Genomic DNA, 23,134 nt, shown 5'->3' on the forward strand with positions numbered 1-23,134 from the left:
CTGCAATAATAACCATTATTAGTGATTGAAATTTTTATATAAAGGCACATTTTGGGCATAGGTGTCAATTGGGGGAATGAGAAGAAGGAATATTGCATTATATTAATCTTTATAAATCTGGTATAACGGCAGGTAACTCTTTTTCTCTAGCTAATGCCCTTGCTTTCATGGTAGGATAAAATGGACCAACTTTTACAGATGTTACAAAGTGCAGATCCAACTGATGATCAGCCAGACCTCCCAGAGCTACTTCATCTTGAAGGTAAGAAAAAAATTGTGTTCTTTTTCTAGTGTATAGTTGCATGGATTTGCTCTTTTAGTGAGCACATGTTTATCTGGGTTTGAAATCTTTTCACTGATAGCATCTGGAATTGTACTTATATTAAAATACCCTTCTTCCCTCTCATCCAAGAGATCAGAATATTAAGAGTGTATCCCTTATCCTTCACTTGGAGGGAGTCATGTTCTCACTCCTTATAGTTCAGAGACTCATCTCCCACCCGTCTACATTCCAATGTTGGGCAGCATGGTAAATGTCATAGAATCTGTGCAGCCCGCGCCCCAATCCCACCTTTGTCGCCATGTGCGGCGGCGATTCCGATCTCATTCTCATCGCCATGTGCGAGCCGGGGGCGAGCTGGGCCCGTCTTCGTTGCACACGGGCTGTGGCCAGCAGCCCGGGCACGCGGGGCTGGAGAGAACCGCTGGGCGGTTTAGCGCACGCGAGTTAGAATTAGTTATGGAGGCGTAATGGTTGATTGAAAAGATTGTTTACTTACACCCAAAGATGGTATTGGTGTAGGCTGGACAGGTTTCCAGGCACAGCTCCCGCTTAGATCCTCACTAGAGGAACACAACAAATCGATTGCTCCCTTGGAGTTTGCTAGGCTCCGCGGGTCCAGTTCAGTTGGGTTCGAAAAGTTTCCCCGGAGTTACTCGGGCTCCGCGGGTCCGAAGTTACAGGAAACGGATACGTCTAGGCTTGCGCTCGGCAACGGGGAGAGGCGAGAAACGAAAGCTCTGTAGGCTCGGTTCCATTGCCTCTATTGCCTGCTTAGGGGAGGCGCGTTGGGTCCACGAGGGTCCGCAGCGCTTGGAGATCTTCACACAGAATCTCTCTCGTCCTCCCTCCTCCGACTTGGGTGGAAACTACTCAAGCCTTTTGTACGGCTAGCAAGCCAATTGCTAGCCGCCACGTGTGCCTACATTAGGAATGGGCCAATAATGTGTCGCAAATCCTAATACAAATGGCGCGAACTTCTTTACAGCGTGTATCACTATGATGCAAAAGAGATGCACACTGCAAAGAAGCTGTAATCTGGTGGGAAATTCCCCGTTGCACCAGAGTTCTCTCTTGCAGCAGAGAACCCTACCGTGCAAAGAAAGCGACAAATTGGCGGGAAATAATTTAGTGGTGCCAAAGCGCGCACACAAACAAAAAATCACACCTTTGGGTTGTGACAGAATCATAGAAGCAGGGTCGGAAGGGACCTTGTAGATCTTCGAGTCTGACCCCCTGCCTGGGCAGGAGGAAAACTGGGCTCAAATGACCCCAGCCTGGTAGGCATCAAGGCTATTCTTAAAGACCCCCAGGGTAGGAGCCAGCACCACTTCCCTTGGAAGTTGGTTCCAGATCCTAGCCGCCCTAACTGTGAAGTAGTTCCTACAGATGTCTAATCTAAACCTACTCTCCAATAACTTGTGGCCGTTATTCCTTGTTATCCCAGGGGGTGCTAGGGGAAACAAGGTCTCCCCCAAACCCTTCTGGTCCCCCCTAATGAGTTTATAGACGGTCACCAGGTCCCTCCTCAGCCTTCTCTTGTGAAGGCTGAACTGGTTCAGGTCCCATAGCCTCTCATTGTAGGGTCTGCCCTGCTGTCCCTGGATCATGTGGGTGGCCCTCCTCAGGAGCCTCTCAATGTTGTCCACATCCCTCTTGAAGTGCGGCGCCCAGAACTGGACACAGTACTCCAGCTGTGGCCTGACCAGTGTCACTTAGAGGGGGAGGGTCACCTCCTTGGCACTACTTGAGATGCACCTGTGGATGCACGATAAGGTCCAGTTAGCCCTGCCGACCGTGACCTCGCATTGTCGGTCCATGTTCATCTTGGAGTCAATGACGACTCCAAGATCCCTTTCTGCCTCCGTGCTTTCAAGAGGGGAGTTTCCCATCTTATAAGTGTGCTGCCGGTTACTATTGCCCAAGCGCAGCACCCTGCACTTGTCAGTATTGAAACGCATCCTGTTTCTGTTAGCCCACCCCTGCAACCTATCCGGGTCTTGCTGCAGTCTTTTCCTCCCTACTAGCATGCCCACCTCACCCCAAATTTTGGTATCATCAGCAAATTTGAACAGGTTGCTTTTCACCCCGGCGTCCAAATCGCTGATAAAGAAATTGAACAGCGTGGGCCCAAGGACCAAGCCCTGGGGGACTCCGCTGCCCATTTCCCACCAGGTCGAATATGACCCATTCACCACCACCCTCTGAGTACGACCCTTCAGCCAATTTGCAATCCATCTGACCGTGTAGGCATCAGTGCCACAGTCACCTAGTTTTTTAATGAGGATGGGGTGGGAGACAGTGTCAAAGGCCTTGCTGAAGTCCAGAAAGACTACATCCACGGTGACGCCTGCATCCAGTGCTTTTTTGACCTGAACGTAAAAGGCAGTCAGGTTGGTCTGACATGACCTGCCCCTAATGAAACCGTGCTGGTTGCCCTTGAGCATCATCCCCGATGCCGGCCCATCACAGATGTGCTCCTTGATGATCTTCTCAAAGAGTTTCCCCAGGATTGAGGTAAGACTGATGGGCCTATAGTTGCCTGGGTCCTCCCTCCTCCGTTTCTTAAAGATGGGGACCACATTGGCTATCTTCCAATCATCTGGCACCTGGCTCAAGCACCACGAGTGCTTGTAAAGCCGTGCCAAGGGCCCTGCAATAACCCCTGCTAGCTCCCTCAACACCCTGGGGTGGAGAGCATCTGGACCTGCTGATTTGAACACGTCCAGCCCCTCTGGAAGCACTCTAACCACCCGGTCCTCCTCAACCTTAGGTCTGGAGGCGTTCCCCTCAAGTCCGTCTTGAATCACGGTAGGGGAGTCCCAGTCCCTGCACAAGAAAACGGAGGTGAAGAATTTGTTCAAGAGGTCTGCTTTCTCCTCTGGGGCAACCACCAGATTGCCCAGTGTATGTTGCAGGGGCCCCACGTTTCCCAGTACCTTCTTCATCCTCCCTATATATTTGAAAAAGGATTTTTATTATCTTTGATCTTGGACGCTAGTCCTATCTCTATGTCTGCCTTAGCTTTCCTAACAGCCCCCCTGCAGGCCCGAGTAGTGGAGGTATACTCCTCTTTGGAGATAGCCCCCCACCCCCTTCCACTGGGTGTACGCCACCCTTTTGGCAACCAGGCATTCCCAGACGTGCTTAGTGAGCCAGGGGGGCTTTTGGGCACTCGTGCCCCCCCCTTGCTTCTTGTTGGGATTGTCACCCCTTCGGCCCTGAGTATCGTCTCCTTAAGGAATGACCACTCATCTTGGGCACTGAGTTCCCCTGCCCTCGAGAACCCCAGCGTCTTTCCCACCAATCTCCTCAACTCGTTGAAGCTGGCCCTCTTGAAGTCTAGGGCTACCGCCTTGCTGCAGGCCCTTGACACCCTGCGCTGGATGATGAATTCCGACAAGCAATGATTACTTTCACCCAGGTGGTCAAGGACCTGGAGCCCCCTTACCAGATCATCGCCTGTGGCCAGGACCAGTTCCAAGAGGGCATTTCGTTTGGTGGGACAGTGCACCTCCTGGGTTAAGTAGAGGTCCTGTATCTCGGCCAGGAACCTCCTGGAACGGTCTGACCTGGCTGACTGCTCCTCCCAGCAGATGTCCGGGTAATTTAGATCACCCATGACAACTACATCCCTTGCCTTAAGTGCCTCTGCAAACTGGCCCGAAAATTCCCGGTCCAGCTCTTCCCCTTAGTTGGGGGGGTCTGTAGTAGACCCCCACTGTTAAATCCCTCTCCCCATGACCCCCTTGTATCTTGACCCAGAGCACTTCAGCTTGTTCCTCCTGTAACCCCATTTTGCTGGCAGAGGATGTGTATTGCTCTTTGACATAGAGCGCCACACCCCTTCCTTCCTTCCTTCCTTCCTTCCTTCCTTCCTTCCTTCCTTCCTTCCTTCTCTATCCTGCCTGTAGAGTCTATAGCCCCTGATGCTAATTGCGCAGTCATGGGATGAATCCCACCACGTTTCTGTAAGCCCTACTATGTCTGGGTTTGAACTGGCTATTCTGAGGGTGAGTTCCTCCTGTTTGTTCCCCATACTGAGGGTGAGTTCCTCCTGTTTGTTCCCCATACTACTATTCTGCATTGGTATATAGGCATTTAAGGCCTTGCATAGCTGCGCGTGCCACCCCCCGATTAGGAAGACTTTTTGGACCCCTGTTTTTTACCTGGGCACTCCTTGCATATATCACCTGTCTTGCTCGGGTGGTGTCTCCACGTCTTCCTGCAGCCCCCTCCTAGTTTAAAGCTCGCCGTATGAGATCAGCCAACCTGGAAGAGAAGACACACTTGCCTTTAGGAGAAAGGTGTCATAAAGGGGTTTTTAGAGATGAATGGTAGTTTGAGGGGGGCTAAGATGCAGAATATCTCAGGGTGTTCTCGAGGTGAGAGTTGTGGTGGGGATGGAGACCTGGAATACCATTTAATGTTTATCCATCTGATACACCCTGTTGTATACAGCCATATTTTACTTCAGATACTGGTTCTGAGGTTAGATCGTACTTCCTACCCCCCATCTAAAGAGACGTTACAGATTATTCCAGCCAGGTTAACCAGCGTCTCACATTATAGCTGCAAAGGAGAAGAACAGCTGGTCCTTTGGTATAGTTACTAGGGCTGTGTGAAATTTTGCTGGCTGTTTTGTTTCAATGCTGTTTCAACTTATTTTGAGCTTGAAACAGTGAAATCGAAATGAAGGGCTTAGAAACAGCCCTGAAACAAAATGAGGGCAGTCGAAACATTTCAAGTTTTGAAGCTGAAGCTGGGCTTGCCTGCAGGGAAATGGAAAGTAAGGAGAGGGGAGGGGGAAGAGTGGGGAAGGACACAGCGAAGGCGTGCCTTAACACATGCTGGAGAAGAAGCTCCTGCAGGAGAGGAAAGAAGGACTCTGTTACAGTTTGGCTACCCGAGATGCTGCTGGTGCTACTGTGCTGCTGCTCACTAAGTTATTATTTTACCTGTTGTCATTTAAAGTGGTGAATCAGACTGAGGCTTGTAGGGGAGGAGGAGACCTCATTGGGGCACACTACTGTGTCATGTAGAGGCCCCAGCACCAATGAGGGCGCATCTTGACACAGACACAGAGTCACACATGTCACAAGTTTTGCTTGTCAGGAGCTTGAGGTGCAATTTCCCAGAAGCACTTGTAGCAATCCCCTAGAAAGCAGGCAGACTTCATGGCCTCAGCAGGGCCTACCATGCTTGCTGTTTTCACCCCCCTGCACCTTCATATTTACAAGTGATGTGGATTTTGCTTTCAAGACTTTGAGGTGCATTTTTCCAGAAAGCCCTACACCTATCTCTTTGAAATGTGGCGGGCTTCATGCCCTCAGAAGGGGCTACTATCCCTGCTCTTTTCATCCATATCTGCCAAAAAATGACCAAGTTATAGGCAGTTTCGTGTTTCCCCTTTATAGCTTATGGTCAAAACAGTGAAACAGTTTCAATGAAACTAGACCGAACGGTGCTTTCAAAATGAAACACTGTTCCATCGAAACAGTGAAATGAAGTTGAAACAAAATGGTGCTGTTTCGCACAGCCCCAGGTCAGTTACCTAATCTTCCCCAGAGGAAGCAATAAGCTTCTATATATGCTCAATAAAGATCTCATTCCTATGGCAGAAACCTTAGATATACCATTGGAAGTGGTTTAGGATAAACCTCATTCATCTATAAGGCAGGGGTTCTCTACATTGTTAGATTCCAAACACCCCTTAGAAAATGCAAGCTCTTAGCTTCCATTTGTTTGATGAGGGAAAAATAAAAGCAATTTTTTTGTTGTGAAGAACTAGGACCATGCATCGGTACAGGCTGGGGACTGACTGACTAGGCAGCAGCTCTTCAGAAAAGGACCGGGGGTTACAGTGGATAATAAGCTGAATATGAACCAACAGCATGTTGTTGTTGCCAAGAAGGCTAATGGCATGCTGGGCTGTGTTGGTAGATGTGTTGCCAGCAGACTGAGGGAAGTGATTCTTCCCCTCTATTCAGTACTGGTGAGGCCACATCTGGAGTACTGTGTCTAGTTTTGGGCCCCCTATTATAGAAAGGATGTGGATAAAAGAGAGTCCAGCTGAGGGCAACAAAAATGGTTAACAGGCTGGGGCACATGACTTGTGAGGAGAGGCTGAGGGAACTAGGCTTATTTAGTCTGCAGAAGAGAAGACTGAGAGGGGATTTGATAGTAGCCTTTAACTACCCATAGGGTGGTTCCACAGAGAGCGGAGCTAGACTGTTCTCAGTGGTGGCAGATGACGGAACAAGAAGCAATGGTCTCAAGTTGCAGCAAGGGAGGTTTAGGTTGGATATTAAGAAAAGCTTTCTCACTAGGAGGATGGTGTAGTATTGGAACAGATTACCCAGAAAGCTTGTGGAATCTCTGTCCTTGGAGGTTTTTAAGACCTTACTGGACAAAGCCTTGGCTGGGCTGATCTAGTTGGGGCTGGTCCTGGTTTGAGGAGTGGGTTGGAATAGATGACCTCCTGAGGTCCCTCCCAACCCTAATTTTCTATGACCATAGGTGGTCAAAATGCTTTTGACGCTGTACATTACTACTAAAAACTCTAGTGCATCTTGTGAATCATGTATGTGTTTGCTCACCTAACTACTAATATTGCATGACACTCAACAGCACTCAAAAGAACCTCACAGGAGCCTTGAGTATGATGGCATCTGTTTAAGAATCACTGTTACAAGGTTGTGAATGCTTCTACCCTTCCACACACAACAGGCTCCCCATAAATATAAATGAGACCCTTTTAGAATCTGCAGAAGACCCATGACACGCATTAGAATCTATCCAAGCCACATCAAAGCAAGCTGACATGAATATTTTTTATTTCTACAAGTGCCAAGCTATATTTGCGACAGCCCTGCAGGAACATAATTCATAGCACAAGAGGACATGAAGAAATTAGACTTCTTCAGCTATAAAGTTAACTAAATAGCCAGGCTTTATAGGGCCACGTTGGAAGAGAGAAGGAGAGGTCTTTAAATTATGGTTTATGTCTTTCTCACAGTTACTGGGTTTAACAGAGAGATAACTCTCTGAAATTTAAGGCCCTGTGGAAGAGATGTAGGATACTAGGTTGTGGTGCTGAGCTTCTGGTTCATGGGCCAAATACAACCCATGGGGCTCCTGAAGGGTTTGGAAATCCGGCAGCAGGAGAGTACTAGCAGTTAATCTTGCTGCTTCTCCTCCCTGCTGCCAAAATCCCAAACCCTGTTTGGCGAGTCAGAACTGGGCAGATGGTTTGGAGCAGGCCCATCTTATTGTTCCACACCTGGGACTAATCTTAATTTCATCTGTTAGATGCCAAGGCACATAACTCTACCACCTGCTTCAAGTCCCTGACAAAAAGAGTTAACATGAAAGGTTACTGGTCACTGTTTTTGGGTGATGGTAAGCTATAAAACAACTATTAACAGCCTTCCAGGAAAGAAAAGTATGATGCTTATATCCCTTTAGGTACCTGATAGGTACTTTGCAGCTATTTTGTTAACCGAGGTATTACTGTAGTCAAAACAGTCAGAGCTGATGAATTGTCCAAAGAGATTCAGAGAGTTTAAATCCAGGAAAACACCAAATCATCTAGTACAGTGGTGCTCAACCTTTTTTGCACAGCAGGCTAGCTGGGTATTGCCTGGTCCCTCTGTGGACTAGATGTGGCTGGTGGACCCAATCTGGCATAGGGACATACCTTGTAGGGCCGTGTGAAACGGCACTGTTCTGTTTCTCCTTGAGTGTCAAGGTTTGGATGGAACAGTGTTTCGTATCAAATTTCATTTTGATTCGAAACAGCTGTTCTGTCTTGCTTCGTTGAAATAGTAAGGCTGTTTCAACTCTGTTTCAAGGTTTTGCTAGATTGCGTTGGGAGCAGGGAGTGAGCCCAGCTGGGCTCACTCCGGATGGCAAGTCGGCCCAGCTGGGCTGACTTCCTGTTCCCTGCTGGATCTTGCGCCGGGGATGGGAAGTCAGCCCAGCTGGACTGATTTCCCATCCCCAGTGCTATGGTCGAAACATTTTGACTTTCAAAACATTTTGACTAGCTTAGTTTTGTTTCGAGGCTGTTTTGACGCTCTTTGTTTCATTTTGATTTTGCTGTTTTGACCTAAAAATGAGTCGAAACAATGTCAAAACAAAACAGCTGGTGAAAAATGTCGCACAGCCCTAATCCAGAAGGGATCCATCCAGATGTGTAGAGCGGGGTGGATGATAGTCCAGTCTTGATCCAGCTGTGTGGAGCCATGGGAGTGGGGGGGAGGAGAGGGAAGGGTGCAGGAAGGGAAGGAGACAGAAGAGGGCTTTATTTGGTTATTACATCAGCTTGTAGTGCAAGAGAGACTTAAGCCCTCATAGAGAAAGTTACTGTTATACTATGTGTCTGCCAAGGTGTTTCAGACATGAACCAATTCATTCATCACCCAATTTTCTTCACCAAGATTTGCCAAATCTTGGTTCTGTCTTTTTTAATTGATCGGACACAGTTATTCAGAAATGTAGGTAGATTGAACTGTGGCATTTTGCAGAGAAACTTACAGGTTGGAAAATTTCCTCTTGAAGTCTGTTTAGACTTCAAAGGCCCTATTCCACCTATTAGGTACCTAAAGGGATATAAGCATCATACTTTTCTTTCCTGGAAGGCTGTACCTGTTTTGTAGCATACCATTAACTTAGCTTTAAGGTTGAAACCAGTGAGCAGTAACCTCTCATGTTAATTCTTTTGTCAGGGACTTGAAGCAGGTGGTAGAGTAAGGTGCCTTGGCATCTAATAGGTGAAATTGGGATTAGTTCCAAGTGTGGCATTGTCGCAGGGCACCTCGGTGCCCCTGCTCCTATAGAGGAGAAACTGCCAGGGAGCAAGTGAGTGCGCCCTGGCCTGACATAACGAGCCCAGCTGAGGCTTGCTCAGGTAATGAGCGCAGCTGCGGGTTGCCGGAGCAACTAAGGGGAGCCAGCTGCCTGTAGGGGGCAGGGCCTGGCCCTTATAAAGCCCAGGGCCGAAGCCAGGCTGGCAGTTCCCTGCCAGCAGCCAGAGAGGCAGGAGCTCCCTCAGCCGAGATATGGGAAGGAGCCTGAGTCACAAGTACAGCTCATGATAGCCCTGGAGGCTTGAGCTATGATAATGAGTTATGGCCATGCAGCTTGTGGTTATGTTACAGCCTAGGGGCTTGTGGTTTTGCGTTGTGTTTGTGTTATTACACCCGGAGGCTTGGGCGAGGCTGTAGGGGTTGGAGGAGGCCTCAATCACAGGGACCCCAGAGAGTGTGGGGTGCCCTAGCGCCAAGAGGGCGCATTATTTTCATAGCGCCAGGGAAGGCGCAGCTTGCACACCAGTGCGTGAGCAACTGGCGGCGAGGAGCGCGGCCAGTGGATCGCGGGCGCAACCCATAGGTTGCGGACGGGGACCTAGACCCCGGATTGCGTGTGGGGGAACATAGACCCCGGCCCCAGGAAAGGGGCGGTATTATTGAGTAGCCCAGTGTGGGCACGGCGAACCCCAAAGATGGGGAGCGCCATTGTACGTTATTGAGTAGCCCAGTGTGGGCACGGCGAACCCCAAAGAGGGGGAGTGCCATTGTATGTTATTGAGTAGCCCAGTGGGGGCACAGCGAGCCCAAGAGAGGGGGAGCGCCATACTGAGGAGCCCGAGATGGGCATAGCGAGCCCGGCCGCAGGCTAGTGCGGTAACACCCGTCAGACTGAGGCAGGGCGCTGCGGTTGCCCCGAGAAGACAGGGAGTAGCAGCGCAGAGAGCCAGGGTCAGAGAGGGTGCCCGTGCGGTTGGCCCATAGGACCGGAGGCCCGCTACGGTGAGCCCCAAAGAGGGGGGAGCACCATTGTACGTTATTGAGTAGCCCAGTGTGGGCACGGCGAGCCCCAGAGAAGGGGGAGCGCCATACTGAGTAGCCCCAGAGAGCGGGGCCATACTGAGAAGCCCGAGACGGGCATAGCGAGTCCGGCCGCAGACTAGTGCGGCAACACCCCTCAGACTGAGGCAGGGAACTGCGGTTGCCCCGAGTAGACAGGGAGTAGCAGCGTGGTGAGCCAGGGTCAGAGAGGGTGCCCATGTGGTTGGCCCATAGGACCGGGGCCCGCTAGGGAGTCCCTGAGCGGGACCGTACCATCAGGGGAGGCCCAGCGGGAGGCTGGGCACGAGAGAGACAGACCCAACAACGTCTATTATATCTGCGAGGCTTGGGGCGTGGTATTAGGGGTTGGTAGGAGCCACGCATAGCCCATAAGGCTGGGGCGCTTGGGTAGCGCCCATTGTACGGGGAGACCCACGAGGGGTCCAGGAGCTTACGTGCCCAAAGAAACACAAGGCAGCCTCCCTATTACATATTCCATCAAGACATGGCGGGCGAGAATGGAGGGTGCCCTCGGGCCGAAGTAGCGCGGTGAGAGGGCCTCAAGGAGATCACGGCCCTCCGCGAGGACCCCGCCGTGACAGGCATGATATGATGTGCATTAGCAAAGCTAAGTCCACCTAGCTGAACTTATTCCTCTAGACTTCTGTTAGCCTGTGCTGCACATCTGAAGAATGCCCCAATCTTAGAAATACAGTCAGGGCAATAAGGAACTCAGTCCAATGCTGTTACGAGACATTCCATAGTAGAGGCTTCTAGATCTTAATGACACAACATTTTCTGTAGTTTTAACATTTAATAAAATCTCAGAAACTTCTGTTGACACTTAGATATATCATGCGTCTTTTAAGTATTTACAACCATGTTTGCATTCTCACTTTCAGATAAGTGGTACTTAATTACTCTGATGTAATTTGTAAACCTTGTTCTATTCTAGCAACGTGCCACCAAATGGGTCCCCTTATTGACGAGAAGCTGGAAGATATTGACAGGTAAAAGAATGAGTACATTTTCCTGGCTTTCTTTTAAATCTCACTCAGAAATAACAGCAGAAGTGTGAATTGTTGCTAACATGCTACACCTACATATAGTGTTTCAGGGGAGTAGATTCAACTGTGTACTTTAAAATAACTAGAATTCCCCAAAGGTGTTTTAATGGGACTGGCTTTAAAAAGCTGAACAGTCCTATCCACTTCCTCTACTTAGTCTTAACAAAAGAAATATCTTCCTTGTCAGACGAACTATTTTTCACTGAGACTGCTGGTGAAAGTTGCAACATTTGACTGTTGAATGTAGGCATCATGCTATATATATCCTGTAAGACTAGTTGTCTGTCGTGTATCATGATGGGTAAATTCACTGCATTCTCTTGTTCAGTATTATATGTCTCTCAAATTTGGGATAAACTATATCATATATTTTCCAGGAAACATTCAGAACTATCGGAGCTCAATGTTAAGGTCATGGAGGCCCTTTCGTTGTACACTAAGTTGATGAATGAAGACCCAATGTATTCCATGTATGCAAAACTACAAAACCAACAATACTATGTACAGCCATCTGGTGTTTCTGGTTCTCAGGTATGTACAGTAAAAGCTGTACTATCGGGCATCTTGCAAGCCGGTATGCTCTACTAACTGGAATTTCGGTTTGTAAGATAAAGTGAAACCGGAAGTGCCCACTGCAGCACTTCCGGTTTCTCTGAGTCCCCACGGCCAGGGGCAAAGCAGCTTGCGTTGTCGAGCCCCCATGGCCCGGGGGCATAACAGGCTGCGTGGGCCTGCGTCCCTGTCCTGCGGGGACTGTGGGACTGGCGGCGATGCCGCAGGAGGGGCGGAGGGATGCCCTAGATACAGCGGGAGAAGCGGCCACCAGGACTGCTCAATTAACTGGCATATTTTGTTATCCAGCATCCCCCATTCCTGGGGGATGCCAGATAACAGAGCTTTTACTGTATTTCTTTTTAAAAAGACACGAGATGTGAGCATATGTTACTGCTTATGGATAAAGTTCCTAAAGTGGGAAGAGGTCCCTATGAATGGTCCATCCTTAAGGTGGGTTTAGCAGCCTACTTTGCTACATCTATAACTTCAAGCCATTATTGTGTCCTGCCCCCTGTAGCAAGGGAGAAAAGTTGTTTTCCTTTTTCTTTTTGACAACCCTTCACATATTTGAAGATTTCTGTCATGTTTGCTCTGTCCCGTCCTGTCCCGTCCCGTGTCGTCGTTCCTCCCCCCCCCCATTATTTTCTTCTTTTGTGTTGAGCCATTTATGGACCTTCCTAAAATTAAACTGTATTTTTGCTTTCAGATGCTTGAAAATTTGAGCCAACTAAAAAAATAACTACATTTCCCTCCTCAGCAGTTTGTGTAACATTACAGGCAGCATCAGTATCCACCTGTCTCCAGTGTCTTCTCACACTGAGGTTGCCTAGTTTTTCACATACAGACATTGTAACCAACCATTAAAAATCCTTGGTCTCGGCACTTAGGTAGAATCAGGTTCAGAACACACCATAACTAGCAATTCTACATAAGAAGCAGCAAGTGTCTCCTTTGAAGAAACAAGGGAGTTTTTAAAGAGAAACTGAAGGGAAGGCCTGAGAAGCTAGGAAACTTTTCCTTCAATGCCTCTCATAATGAAGAGTGCATGTTAATAGAATGTTTCAGATTCATAGATTGTTGGCCTAGGATCAGTTAGTTTTACTTTCTGATCAGTTAGAGACCATATAATTTTATCTAGTGATTCCTGCATTGAGGTCAATAAATTTATTTAAATATGGCTCCTAGGAATTTATCCAGTCTTGATTTTTAAGGATGTAAGGAATCTAATACAGCCACTAATAAGCTTTTATTCTACTATTCTCTTAATAAAAAATTGCCTTATTTTTGGCTGGAGTTTTTCCAGAAGACTTTTTTTTTTAATTCATATTTTCCTAAATCAGCTTCAGCAGTTGCTTACTTGACAGTGTTTAACTGGCTAAAAATAGGAAAATATGGATCTGAATTTTTATTTAGTTGCTTCATGCAAAGAAAGGCTCATGTGTCTAGATAACTCCTTATGGATCACAGGTAGAGAATCTATGTCCTGATCTACCTGTTTTTAGTTAAGCAATTAACATTCCATTTTATCTTTTATTCAGAGGAAGATACTAGAAATACGCTCATAAAACTCAATGACTAGAAGTTATTTAGTCAGCAAGTTGTTGGTTTACTAGTACTGGCATATAATGGTAGAACTATAATATTCCTTCTACTTCCACTTTTTAGCTTAGTTGAAGGTAAAGCACAAAAATATTTACAATAGTGCTTTTTGTGAAGAAGTCTTTCGTAAATATCTTGAGGTGTTGAATTTGGCATTTAGTTAGCTAAGTAGGAGCAATACATTCCTGTATTTTATTTATGCCCGTTTAATTTTTTTTTTAGGCTTATCCAGGACAACCTGCAAGTAATGCATATCTGGTGACAGGGAGTGCACAGATGAGCCACATTCAAGGCTATAATCTTCCTCCAGAGCAACTTCCTTCTCTTAACCAAGGCACAGTTCCTCTGTCTGCAAGCTCAGGACTACCTAGTCAGCCTGCTCAAGCATCTTACACAAAGTAATTTTAGTGTTTACCTTTTTGGAATAAGCTTTGGGGCAGACTTGTTAAGGGGAGATTTTATTTTCAGAAAACTTTATTAACTCAGTTGTGAGTAAAATAGTATGTAGTTGCATCAAATGTGTATTCACTGATGTTTTGATAACAGGTATGTTCAGCAAATGTATGAGCTTTGAACACAAGCATTCTTTAACTGTAAAGCACATGTGTTGTATATTGTTCTACATAAGTGAAGAAATCACATGCTCATAGTGGCTTCCAAATCATGTTCCTTAATTATACACAAGGTCTGCTGCTTTGACTGGTTTCTGGTGGATTTTAGCACATAGCACATGATCACCAGATTGGTGTATGTGACTCATGTTGGACCTTGGATGAGTGGATTTTGCAGACTTGTTGAAGTCTTTATAGCTACACAGATATAAGGGAACTGACACTATATTTACAGGGGAAGTAACTAGTGATTTAATTGAGCAGTTTTGATGTAGAAACCATAGACTAGCTTGAAGTTGGCAGAAAGCTTGAGCTACAATTTATTCTTTTCAAGAAGAGGGTGAAGTTTAGGGTTTTAATTCTGCTTTTCAGAAAATACTGTGTATATTCTATTCTGGGGTGTATTGTATGTGAGGAATTATGGGGAGAACATTCACTTTTGCAAATATTTGCAAGTGGGGTGTCAGAGAGATTGTCTGTGGGCCAAATCCAGCAGACGGTACTGCCCATGAGTTTTGGAGTTGATCCACATATGATACATGCTAGTTTGGCCACGCACACAGCATGAGGCCCACAGGTTGGTCCATGATGCATGCTGCATGTGGAGCTCGCTGCAACCAGTCCAAAATGCACATGGCGCCTGCGTGGGGCTGGTCCGTCAGCCCATGGACTGATCCTGCACCACTCATCTGGCCTGTTTTAAAGTATTTTATTTCCCTTTGTATATGTTGCTTATTGGAAGACCATGAGGCACCAAAGCCAGGGTGATAAATTTTATATAAACTTCGCGTACTTTGTATTTCTGGTTACAGCAAGTAATCTTGCATTAATAGAATATAAAAGGACTTGGATCCTGGGAAATAAATGCATATATTTACACACAGAAGTTAAATTTATTAATTTAAAGCTTGGCAGGTGAGCAGCACTTTCTAATTTTGCTTTGAAATTGATGTTTTTTCTAAATTTTAATAAAGCTGTTTAGACTTTGAAGAGGTAGTCTTGCATGTATTAGCCACCTAAATATATAATACAACTTAATTCATTTAATACTTTCTTCCATATAAATACAATAAGAAACAATTTCTTATTTTCTTTTCTTTCAGTACAATGGTTGGCTCTGTTGCTGGAGGTACCTATTCCAACCAGACATCAGTGTACAGTCCACCTCCTGCTGCTGTTGATGTCGCTGCTTACCCAAATACTGGGACAAATATGTCCCAGGTGCCAAACTATAACTTAGCATCTTCAACTCTGCCACAGTCAGCAGGGAGTCAGCAACCACCACCTCAGCAACCACAACCGCAACCACCACCACAGCCACAGCATACTTACTCCCAGAAGGCACTACTATAGGATCCAGGACTTCTGATTCCTAATCTTCTTCTAACGCCTGCTAAAAGCAGTTGACATTGTTATGAGTTTCTTCCCTTAATCTCTTAAACTTTGTTTATCCTCAGCTTATTAGGAATCTATTTTGGTGACGAGTTCAATTTGCACTGACTTTTTAGGATTTTTTTTTTTAATTTTGCAGAGGAATGAAAATATCTAGGACATTTAATTCCTTTTTAAAACGTCTAAAATTGGTACAGGATTATTTATGTCTGGTAAAATTGGCTAGTCTGTGAACACTCAACTTGCAAACTGTTGTGGCATCTGTTATTGTACATATAGTGTGATTGCAATAGTGGCCACTTTGAATAGCTATAGTGATCATGTGAATATATTTAACAGTGTTAAAAAATAATTTACATTACTATTTTATTTTAATCATGTTTCATAGTTTTACCTAGTTTTATGAAGGATGTGATATCCTTTTGCAATATCTTCATATCACTGTTACACTTACAAGCTGAAGTCTTTCATTTTCCAATCTTACTGGAGTCTAGTTTTCTTCAATTGTGAATTGAACATAAGTGTAACATGACTATTAGCTAGCTTTATCTACCAAAGTAAACTAGTTAACATTTTAAACTATCTGGGGAGGTAACAGCAAATGATTCTGCTTTAGATTTATAATAATTTAAAACAATTATGTACAGGCTGCTACACATATCATGGGACCATAATACAGATCAGTATCTTAAGATTTAAGAGTACATCATTTATTTTTTCCATGCTGGCTTTGGGTAACTTGGATTCTGACCTGTATCCTATGTGCATTGGTGGAGATAACATCAAAGACAGATAAAACAAGTTTGGAGGGGAATGAATGGAGTTTTTAAACTGGAACACAAAACACTGCTTACACTACATCATTCTGGTCTCTTGCAGTTATTTAAGACATTAAAAGTTGTGGACAAGAAAAAGACTCAGCTCAACAAATTTCAGGACTTTATTTTGACTCTGGTGGCCTTGTGTAGCAAATGGTTTTGTTTACTATTCTTAAACTAAACTCTTCTGCCTTAAGCAAGCATCTCCTGCCTTTTTTCTAATTTTAAGTTGTTGGGTTCTTTCCATTTTTAACCCTTCCATTAAAAAAAATCGTTTCTCATTTCCCTTAATCAGGCCTATTCATAATTGTCAGTCTTTTTTCCGTTAGTCTCTCTTCCATTAGTCCCTTGTTCTGGTTACCCTTGATCTACTTTCTAGCACATGAGACTTAATGTATGCAATTTAAATATAAAAAAGGTAACAATAACTGAAGGCAGCTTTTTAGATATGATCAATGCATCTTTTACAAGTCATTTCTACTTTTGATTTTATATTATATTTCTTTTGATGAATCCCAGTATTCTTTGCCTTGTTTTAATGGAACGTATTTCTGTAATATACATGGCGCTATAGATGTAATTATTTAATTTAATATGTATTTTCTATTTCAATGTGTAGGTTCTCTAGACTGTCATGTCTCTCATGTGTACACTATACTACCCTACCATGACTGTCAAGTACTCCCTCTGAATCTGTTTCTGTTCTTATATTCATCATGTCATTGATTTCACTGTTATGTGCAAATATCTTGGCTATGGCTATCACCCACGTCATTTTCATAAATACTAAACGAGTGGTTACGAAACTTGCCCTTTGGTGTTCCAGCTGATGATGGTGGTTTCAGCTAATGGAGCTAGTGTTTTTAACTCTAGCATGTTTCTCTTATTTTCTTACCAAGACTTTGATTATTCCCATAAGCCTTAACTACTTGATATAGCCATAGAATGTAAGGAGGAACAATAAAATAATAGCTTAGGAGCTTTGCATTGGATATTAGTTTTTAACACCTTGGAGCGGTTCTTATTTTTAAGAAGTAGAAGTGAGGAAAATGATGCTGTGGTCTGTGCATGTTTGTTGGACATCTTCAGAAGGGGAACAATGATGGGTTTGGAGAGAAGAATAGTTTCTTCCTCCCCCTCTGCTTTCCCCCCCCCAATTTAGGAAGCTTTGTATAGCATGCTGGTAGTCTCATTAGACTTACTGAGACGACCTGTGTGCTTAAATTTTGGGGACAGCCTCATAATTTCACAAATAAGCCCCAAGTCTATTGCGATGACTGAGGATCAACAGACTTTCTATATAATAAAATGTCACCCATCAAAACTAAATCTTTATTATTAATTGTTTTGTCCAGATGAATTAGACGCAAGCAAATTGATTTCAGAAACTTTCAGTACAAGTTTGATTTCTTATAGAGCAGAAAGGCTTTTTTTGATAGTTAATTTATTAAGCATTGAAAATCTGTTATGCATCTGAGATCCTGTCATTTTCCACCTTATTTTCCTTTTTTAAATATTAATTAAAAATAGTTTCTAGTAGTTGTGCACACCATCTCTGTAATCGATCAATCTAAATTTAATCTGTGAGAATTTTTCTCCTTTTTAAGGTCTGGTCGTCATCCATGCTTTTTTATTGAAGCTGTTGTCCACGTCTTTCTTCTAGAATGAGTTTGTGGGTCTGTTGGATGTCTTTAAAGTCATTATTATATATTTATATTTTGTCTTTAATTTCCGCACAAACTGTGGTTTGAAACTGCTGTATGATATAGGAAGGAATCTGCTTCATTAGCATCATCCTTATCAACTTAAGTGCATCCTAAGCTTTTAATAATGTCACTTGAAATACTCTTCAATGTCTTCTAAAATAGTAATTTCTAACTCTGTAGGCTTGATTGCTAAATTCACATTATGCTTTTCTGTGTTTAATGATATTTCTCGTTTTTCTCTATAGTGTCTTCACTTGGTTCACTTGGTCATTATTCTTATTGAATCTAGCTTCTGTAACATGTTGAAAACTTGTTACACTAATTCTTTTATATGACCCCCATTTTCATTTCTGGTAACTTAGTCATTCTCCTTTTTAACATAAAAGTCTTACCACTAATTATCCACAGGAAGAATGCTTTGGTACCAGCACTAGGACTTCTTTGCTGTAATTTCTTCTTCAGATTCCTAATTGAACTGTGTTCTTTGTTAAGAGGTGTCACATTGGTTATCAATGTATTACTTTGTTTCTTAACTGTGAATGGGAAATGAGCATTTCTATAGGTTTTGCAGGAAAAGTTGAACTCCAGAGAATTTAAATGCTAAAAAGGCAGGATATTCACAAATTAAGGTTTTTTCCAAAAAGCACTGTCAACTACACCTTACACGCTCTGATAGTATGCCGCCTCTTTGAACTTCTGGATATGTTTGCTTCTCAATATAAGGCTAAAATGTTCTCAAAATATTTTCTATATCCCTGTTATTATTTAACCCTTTCTTAACAAAGTGTAACGTCTGTTAGTTGGGTTAAATAGAGCTTTATAGAAGTTTGATTTTTTTTTTTTATGAGCAACTGGAGCAAGTTCTGGGAAGTGCATTCAGTTTTGGTTGTTATAACAACAGAATTTTAGTTGGGCCATGTTTATCATCTCAGTGTACTTGCCTACAAATTAAGATGGCAAGAATTACTGTAAAACTTTCCAGGGCAATTTTGGTCTGAAGAGAAGAAAACTAAGGGGGTGAAATAGTTTAAACTTGGTATGAATAGGTATTTTACAGAGGAATCTGTTCTGGAGATTGCATCCAAGATTGGATGCAAACATGCTCATCAGACTTTGCTAGCTACTAGTATTTTTCTGTGCATTTGATGTCAAAAGCCTGTTTGCATCTCCACTAGGTTATATACAGTAATTGTGTAGTAGTCCTAAGTCCAAGTCAAGTAGAAATCTGCCTTAAAGCAAATCAAGCTTTTATCAAAGCTTTGGAACACTGACTTGCCTTTTCAAATACAGTTCTTTGTGAAGTTATGGCAATTTGGAAAGTAAAGCGAGTTTGGGTCACCAGAAGTTAAATAATTCTATCTGTAATTGTAAATATTTCCCATATTACAAAATAGGAGATGCTGCCGCTTGTAGCGACACCTCTATTGTCTGCTTACTTTTTTGCTAAAATGAGGTTATTTTGTAGTCCAAAGGCAGGAATGTCAGATCTTATGCTGGAGAGCTGCTAATACCTCATTCTTTAATTAAAATGGTTTCTTCAAGGTCATTTACCTGACTCTTAAGTATTTCCACCCTTTGTCTGAAGCTTTGGCTTATAAAGGTTTTAACCTCCTTTCCCATCTGCTGAAATTTACAGACTGAATGGAAGGTAGCCACACTTATTAGAATGACTAGACTGATGTCTTGGATTATGACTCCAATGTGGCATTTGCCTTCAGAGAAAATGGCAAGAGTTTTGTTCTGAAGATGAATAGAGCAGCAAAACATGCCTTGGGGCTTTTCTTGATATTTAACTTTTTTTCTCCTCTTTTTTCCTATTGTCTCCCACTATCTTTTTTTTTTTTTCTATCACTAGCAGCAGGCAGAATCATTTTTTACTGTATATTATTCATTTGTAAAGAAACCTAGTCAAATTCTCACTACAGGTATCCCTGTTGCATCTTTTGCAACCACTTAAAATACTGTTCACTTTACTGGGTCTATACTACAAGGTCTGCAGTCAAATGTGAGAAGGCCTTGAACTTTAAGCTTGTTACTTTACTATATATATAAAAAAAACAACAACACTAGAAAACTTTTCAAAATCTCATGTTTTATATTGGGATCTTTGTTTGAGAAACATTCCACGTGCTCTACTGGAAACATGTATGGGTGTGTGTGTGTGTGTGTGTGTGTGTGTGTGTGTGTATGTATATGTATGTATGTATGCATGCATACATACATACATACATACATACATACATACATACATACATACATACATACATACATACATATGTAGTATAGCTGCAGGTCCAAAGCTCATTTTCTTGTTGCCACCTCAACCAAAAGGTGGCAGAAGGTTTCTCTTCCTCTCTCCTGCATATACTCTTGGAAAGTTGAATAACTTTTGTCATAAAGAGGAAAAAAAAGACTGCTACAGTTCGTCTTTGTTTTATTAAAGTATATGCAGTAGCAAAGTGTTTTGTTTTTTATTTTTGGAGTTCTGTGTGATGTTGGCATATGTACATATTTAGATAATACTGCACTGTTGTACAAGAGTTTTGATTTAGTAAATAACACTTTGTTTGTTTAAAAAACCTGTTTATTGTTTTTGGTATAATGCCGAATATTAAAGTTGAAACATTTAGTTCATTATGTTGTGAAGTCAGTTTATGCATTTCACAGTTTAAAATGATCAGGAAAAATGCATTGAGGATTTTGAAAAGAACATAAGGGTTCTACTAGCACAGGGGCAGGCAATTATTTTGGTTGGAGGGCTGCTTAATTTTGATGAGCTGTTGAAGGTTGCAAAGGTGGCCCCACCCCTTGACAAAGCACCCTGCCCCCTTGTTACCATCTTAGGACCAGAAGTCCTACCCTCTAGCTGCTGACTTTTGCCACCAGAAGTCCCTCTCCTTGCCCCCACAAATACTATATTTGGGAAGGGGGTTTGCCATCTTGGAACTAGGAAAAAACAAAAATCAAATTACTTACTAAAAATCAAATGTCCGCAATAACATTTTAATTTTATTTAAAAAAATATATTTTTGTCCTGTTTTGTGTGCGTATTGTATATATAGAGGTGACTGAAGTCTTACTTTTGTATATTGCAGGAAGTGTGGTGGGGTGGGTATGGGGCTTGTGGGGAGGTGTGGGTGGATGCGTATGGGGGGTTGTGGGAGTCCCTGGGGTGTGTGGAGGGGGAGGGTGGCTTGGAGTATGTGTGGTGGAGTGTGTGCATGTAATGGTGAATGGGACTCCCCCAGAAGTGTGTGGGGGTGGGGGGTTGTGGGGTGTGAGGGAGGATGCGGGTGGGTGCAGTGTTTGTGGGGTGTGTGTTTGTGTGGGGGAGGGGTGTGGTTGTGGAGTTTGTGCGGGAAACTTTGAGAGTATGATGGGGTGTGCTTGCATGCCCTCCTGAGCCAGATAGCACCTACCCCTGCCCCACAACAGCCTGGAGCCCACACCCCCTGTGCTGCTTCCCTGCCACCATCGACAACATGCAGCCCCAGCCTGCTCTGTACCACCTGGCCATGGTGCATCCTTGCCACCACCTGGGCATGCAGCGGAGCTGGGGCTGCTCCTTCTGGCTGCCACTGCCCCAGCCACATGCACAGCCCTGCCCCAGCGTACCCCATGCCTGCTCCAGACTCTGCTGTCCAAGCTAAGCAGTGACAATTGCTGGGCAGAAACTCTTGCTCGACACAGGAGAAAAGTGTCCCCTTGCCACTGCTGCTGCCAGGCAGTTCTTGGTATAGCCACCCCAGAGCTTGTCACTCTGGGCTGCCCTGTGACTGCTCTGCACTGTCGCCACTGCCATGCTGGGCAGCCCAGGGGTGGCAGTGATTGCAGCAGAGATGCAGGGGAGCCTGGCATAGCACAGGCTCTGTGCAGCTGCACCAATACTGCCTGGCAGTCAGCGCAGGTGGCATGCTGGCACCTTAGCCTTCTGTTTTAGTTCAGATTAATACAGCTAACTACTTCTCTCTACATTACATAGGTTTTAAAGAAGACCTGCCAGTGTGATTCTGTATGCTTTTGGTAAGAGCACCATTAGTTATTGCTTCCAGGGAAAAATAGCATCAAAACATAAAATGGGGCAATTGACTTCCTTATTTGAAACGTGTGGTCTTAAACTGTAGTTCTCAACCTTTATAGACTTGAGCCTTCCTTTGGAAAATGCTAGCATGTAGCTTTCACTCATTTTTTGACTATAGAAAAATAATAAGTAATTCTCTTACAAAGAACTCAGGCAGCATGTTTGTTTTTGACACTGTGTATTCATGTATTCATATTTGAAAACCCTGAGTTAATCTTGTATAGGTGCTTGTATACCTAGCAGTGCTAATATTGTGTGACACCCTGCAAGACCATTAAAAGGATCTTGTGACACCCTGGTTGAGAGTCACTGGTCTAAAAGAATTGACAAATGGATGTTAACCTAGTAGTGGCAGAACTACAGAGTTCTTAAGCTTTATGCAAGTCATTTAGACTAGGATCTAGGGGAGAATATTGTTTCAACTACTTGATTCTTTTGCTATCAATGAACTAATTCATGGCTGACCAACTGGTAGCCCCTGAAGGGTTAGTGTACAGCCCATGAGCTCCTGGTATGCCTGCCACTGTCATCTTCTCCTCTCCCCTCATGCCCCCACCCTCACCTTAGCCCCCCCACCATTGTGCCTTCTGTGGCAGCTGGGGTCTTTGGGCTCTTCCCCCACCCCTCCTCTCTGGTAGCACCCACCCACTGGCACCCCAACTGGGCAGTCCCGGGGGGCACTGCTGCGAAGAGAAGCACCGGGGTCCCCTGCAGCTCAGGGGCTGCACAAAACACCAGCAGCTCACTCCCCAGCCTCGGGAGATGCAGGTAGGCTTTGGGAGAGAAAAAGATCAGGCCCCTTGCTGCTCTTTTCTTTTTTTTTCTCTCAGCAGAGCCTGCCTGCATGAACTGCCACTGGGTCGCACAGCTCCTGAGCTGTGGGGGGGCCCGATGCTTCCCTCCACCGTGGCAGTGCCTGCTAGGGGACTGCTTGGGTGGGGTGCCAGTGGGTGGATGCCATCTGGGGAGCACTGCTTCCGTAGAGGGAAGTACTAGGGCCCACTAGCAATTCATCCCTTGGCCCTGGAATAGCAGGCGGGCAGGCTCTGGGGGAAAAAAACAGAACAAACCATTGGACCCCTCACTACTTTTAGGGGTAGACATCTTTAACAAATTCTTCACCTCCATTTTCTTGTGCAGGGACCGGGACTCCCCACTGTGTTTCAAGACGGAC

General features: G+C 44.4%; 1 protein-coding gene across 2 annotated transcripts in view; it reads left to right on the plus strand.

Annotated features, from left to right (window-relative positions):
* The window catches only part of STAM (signal transducing adaptor molecule), a 71,354-nt gene extending 50,841 nt beyond the window's left edge, over positions 1-20,513 (plus strand). For both annotated transcript variants that reach the window (XM_059729056.1, XM_059729055.1), the window contains exons 10-14: positions 175-262; positions 11,087-11,141; positions 11,576-11,729; positions 13,575-13,750; positions 15,067-20,513. In XM_059729056.1, the coding sequence (XP_059585039.1) occupies positions 175-262; positions 11,087-11,141; positions 11,576-11,729; positions 13,575-13,750; positions 15,067-15,316 (723 nt within the window). In that variant the 3' untranslated portion in view covers positions 15,317-20,513. The remainder of the gene's footprint in view (positions 1-174; positions 263-11,086; positions 11,142-11,575; positions 11,730-13,574; positions 13,751-15,066) is intronic.
* Positions 20,514-23,134: the final 2,621 nt, after the last annotated feature.

This window comes from Alligator mississippiensis, chromosome 5, assembly GCF_030867095.1.
Source record: "Alligator mississippiensis isolate rAllMis1 chromosome 5, rAllMis1, whole genome shotgun sequence".
Taxonomy (NCBI): Eukaryota; Metazoa; Chordata; order Crocodylia; family Alligatoridae; genus Alligator; species Alligator mississippiensis.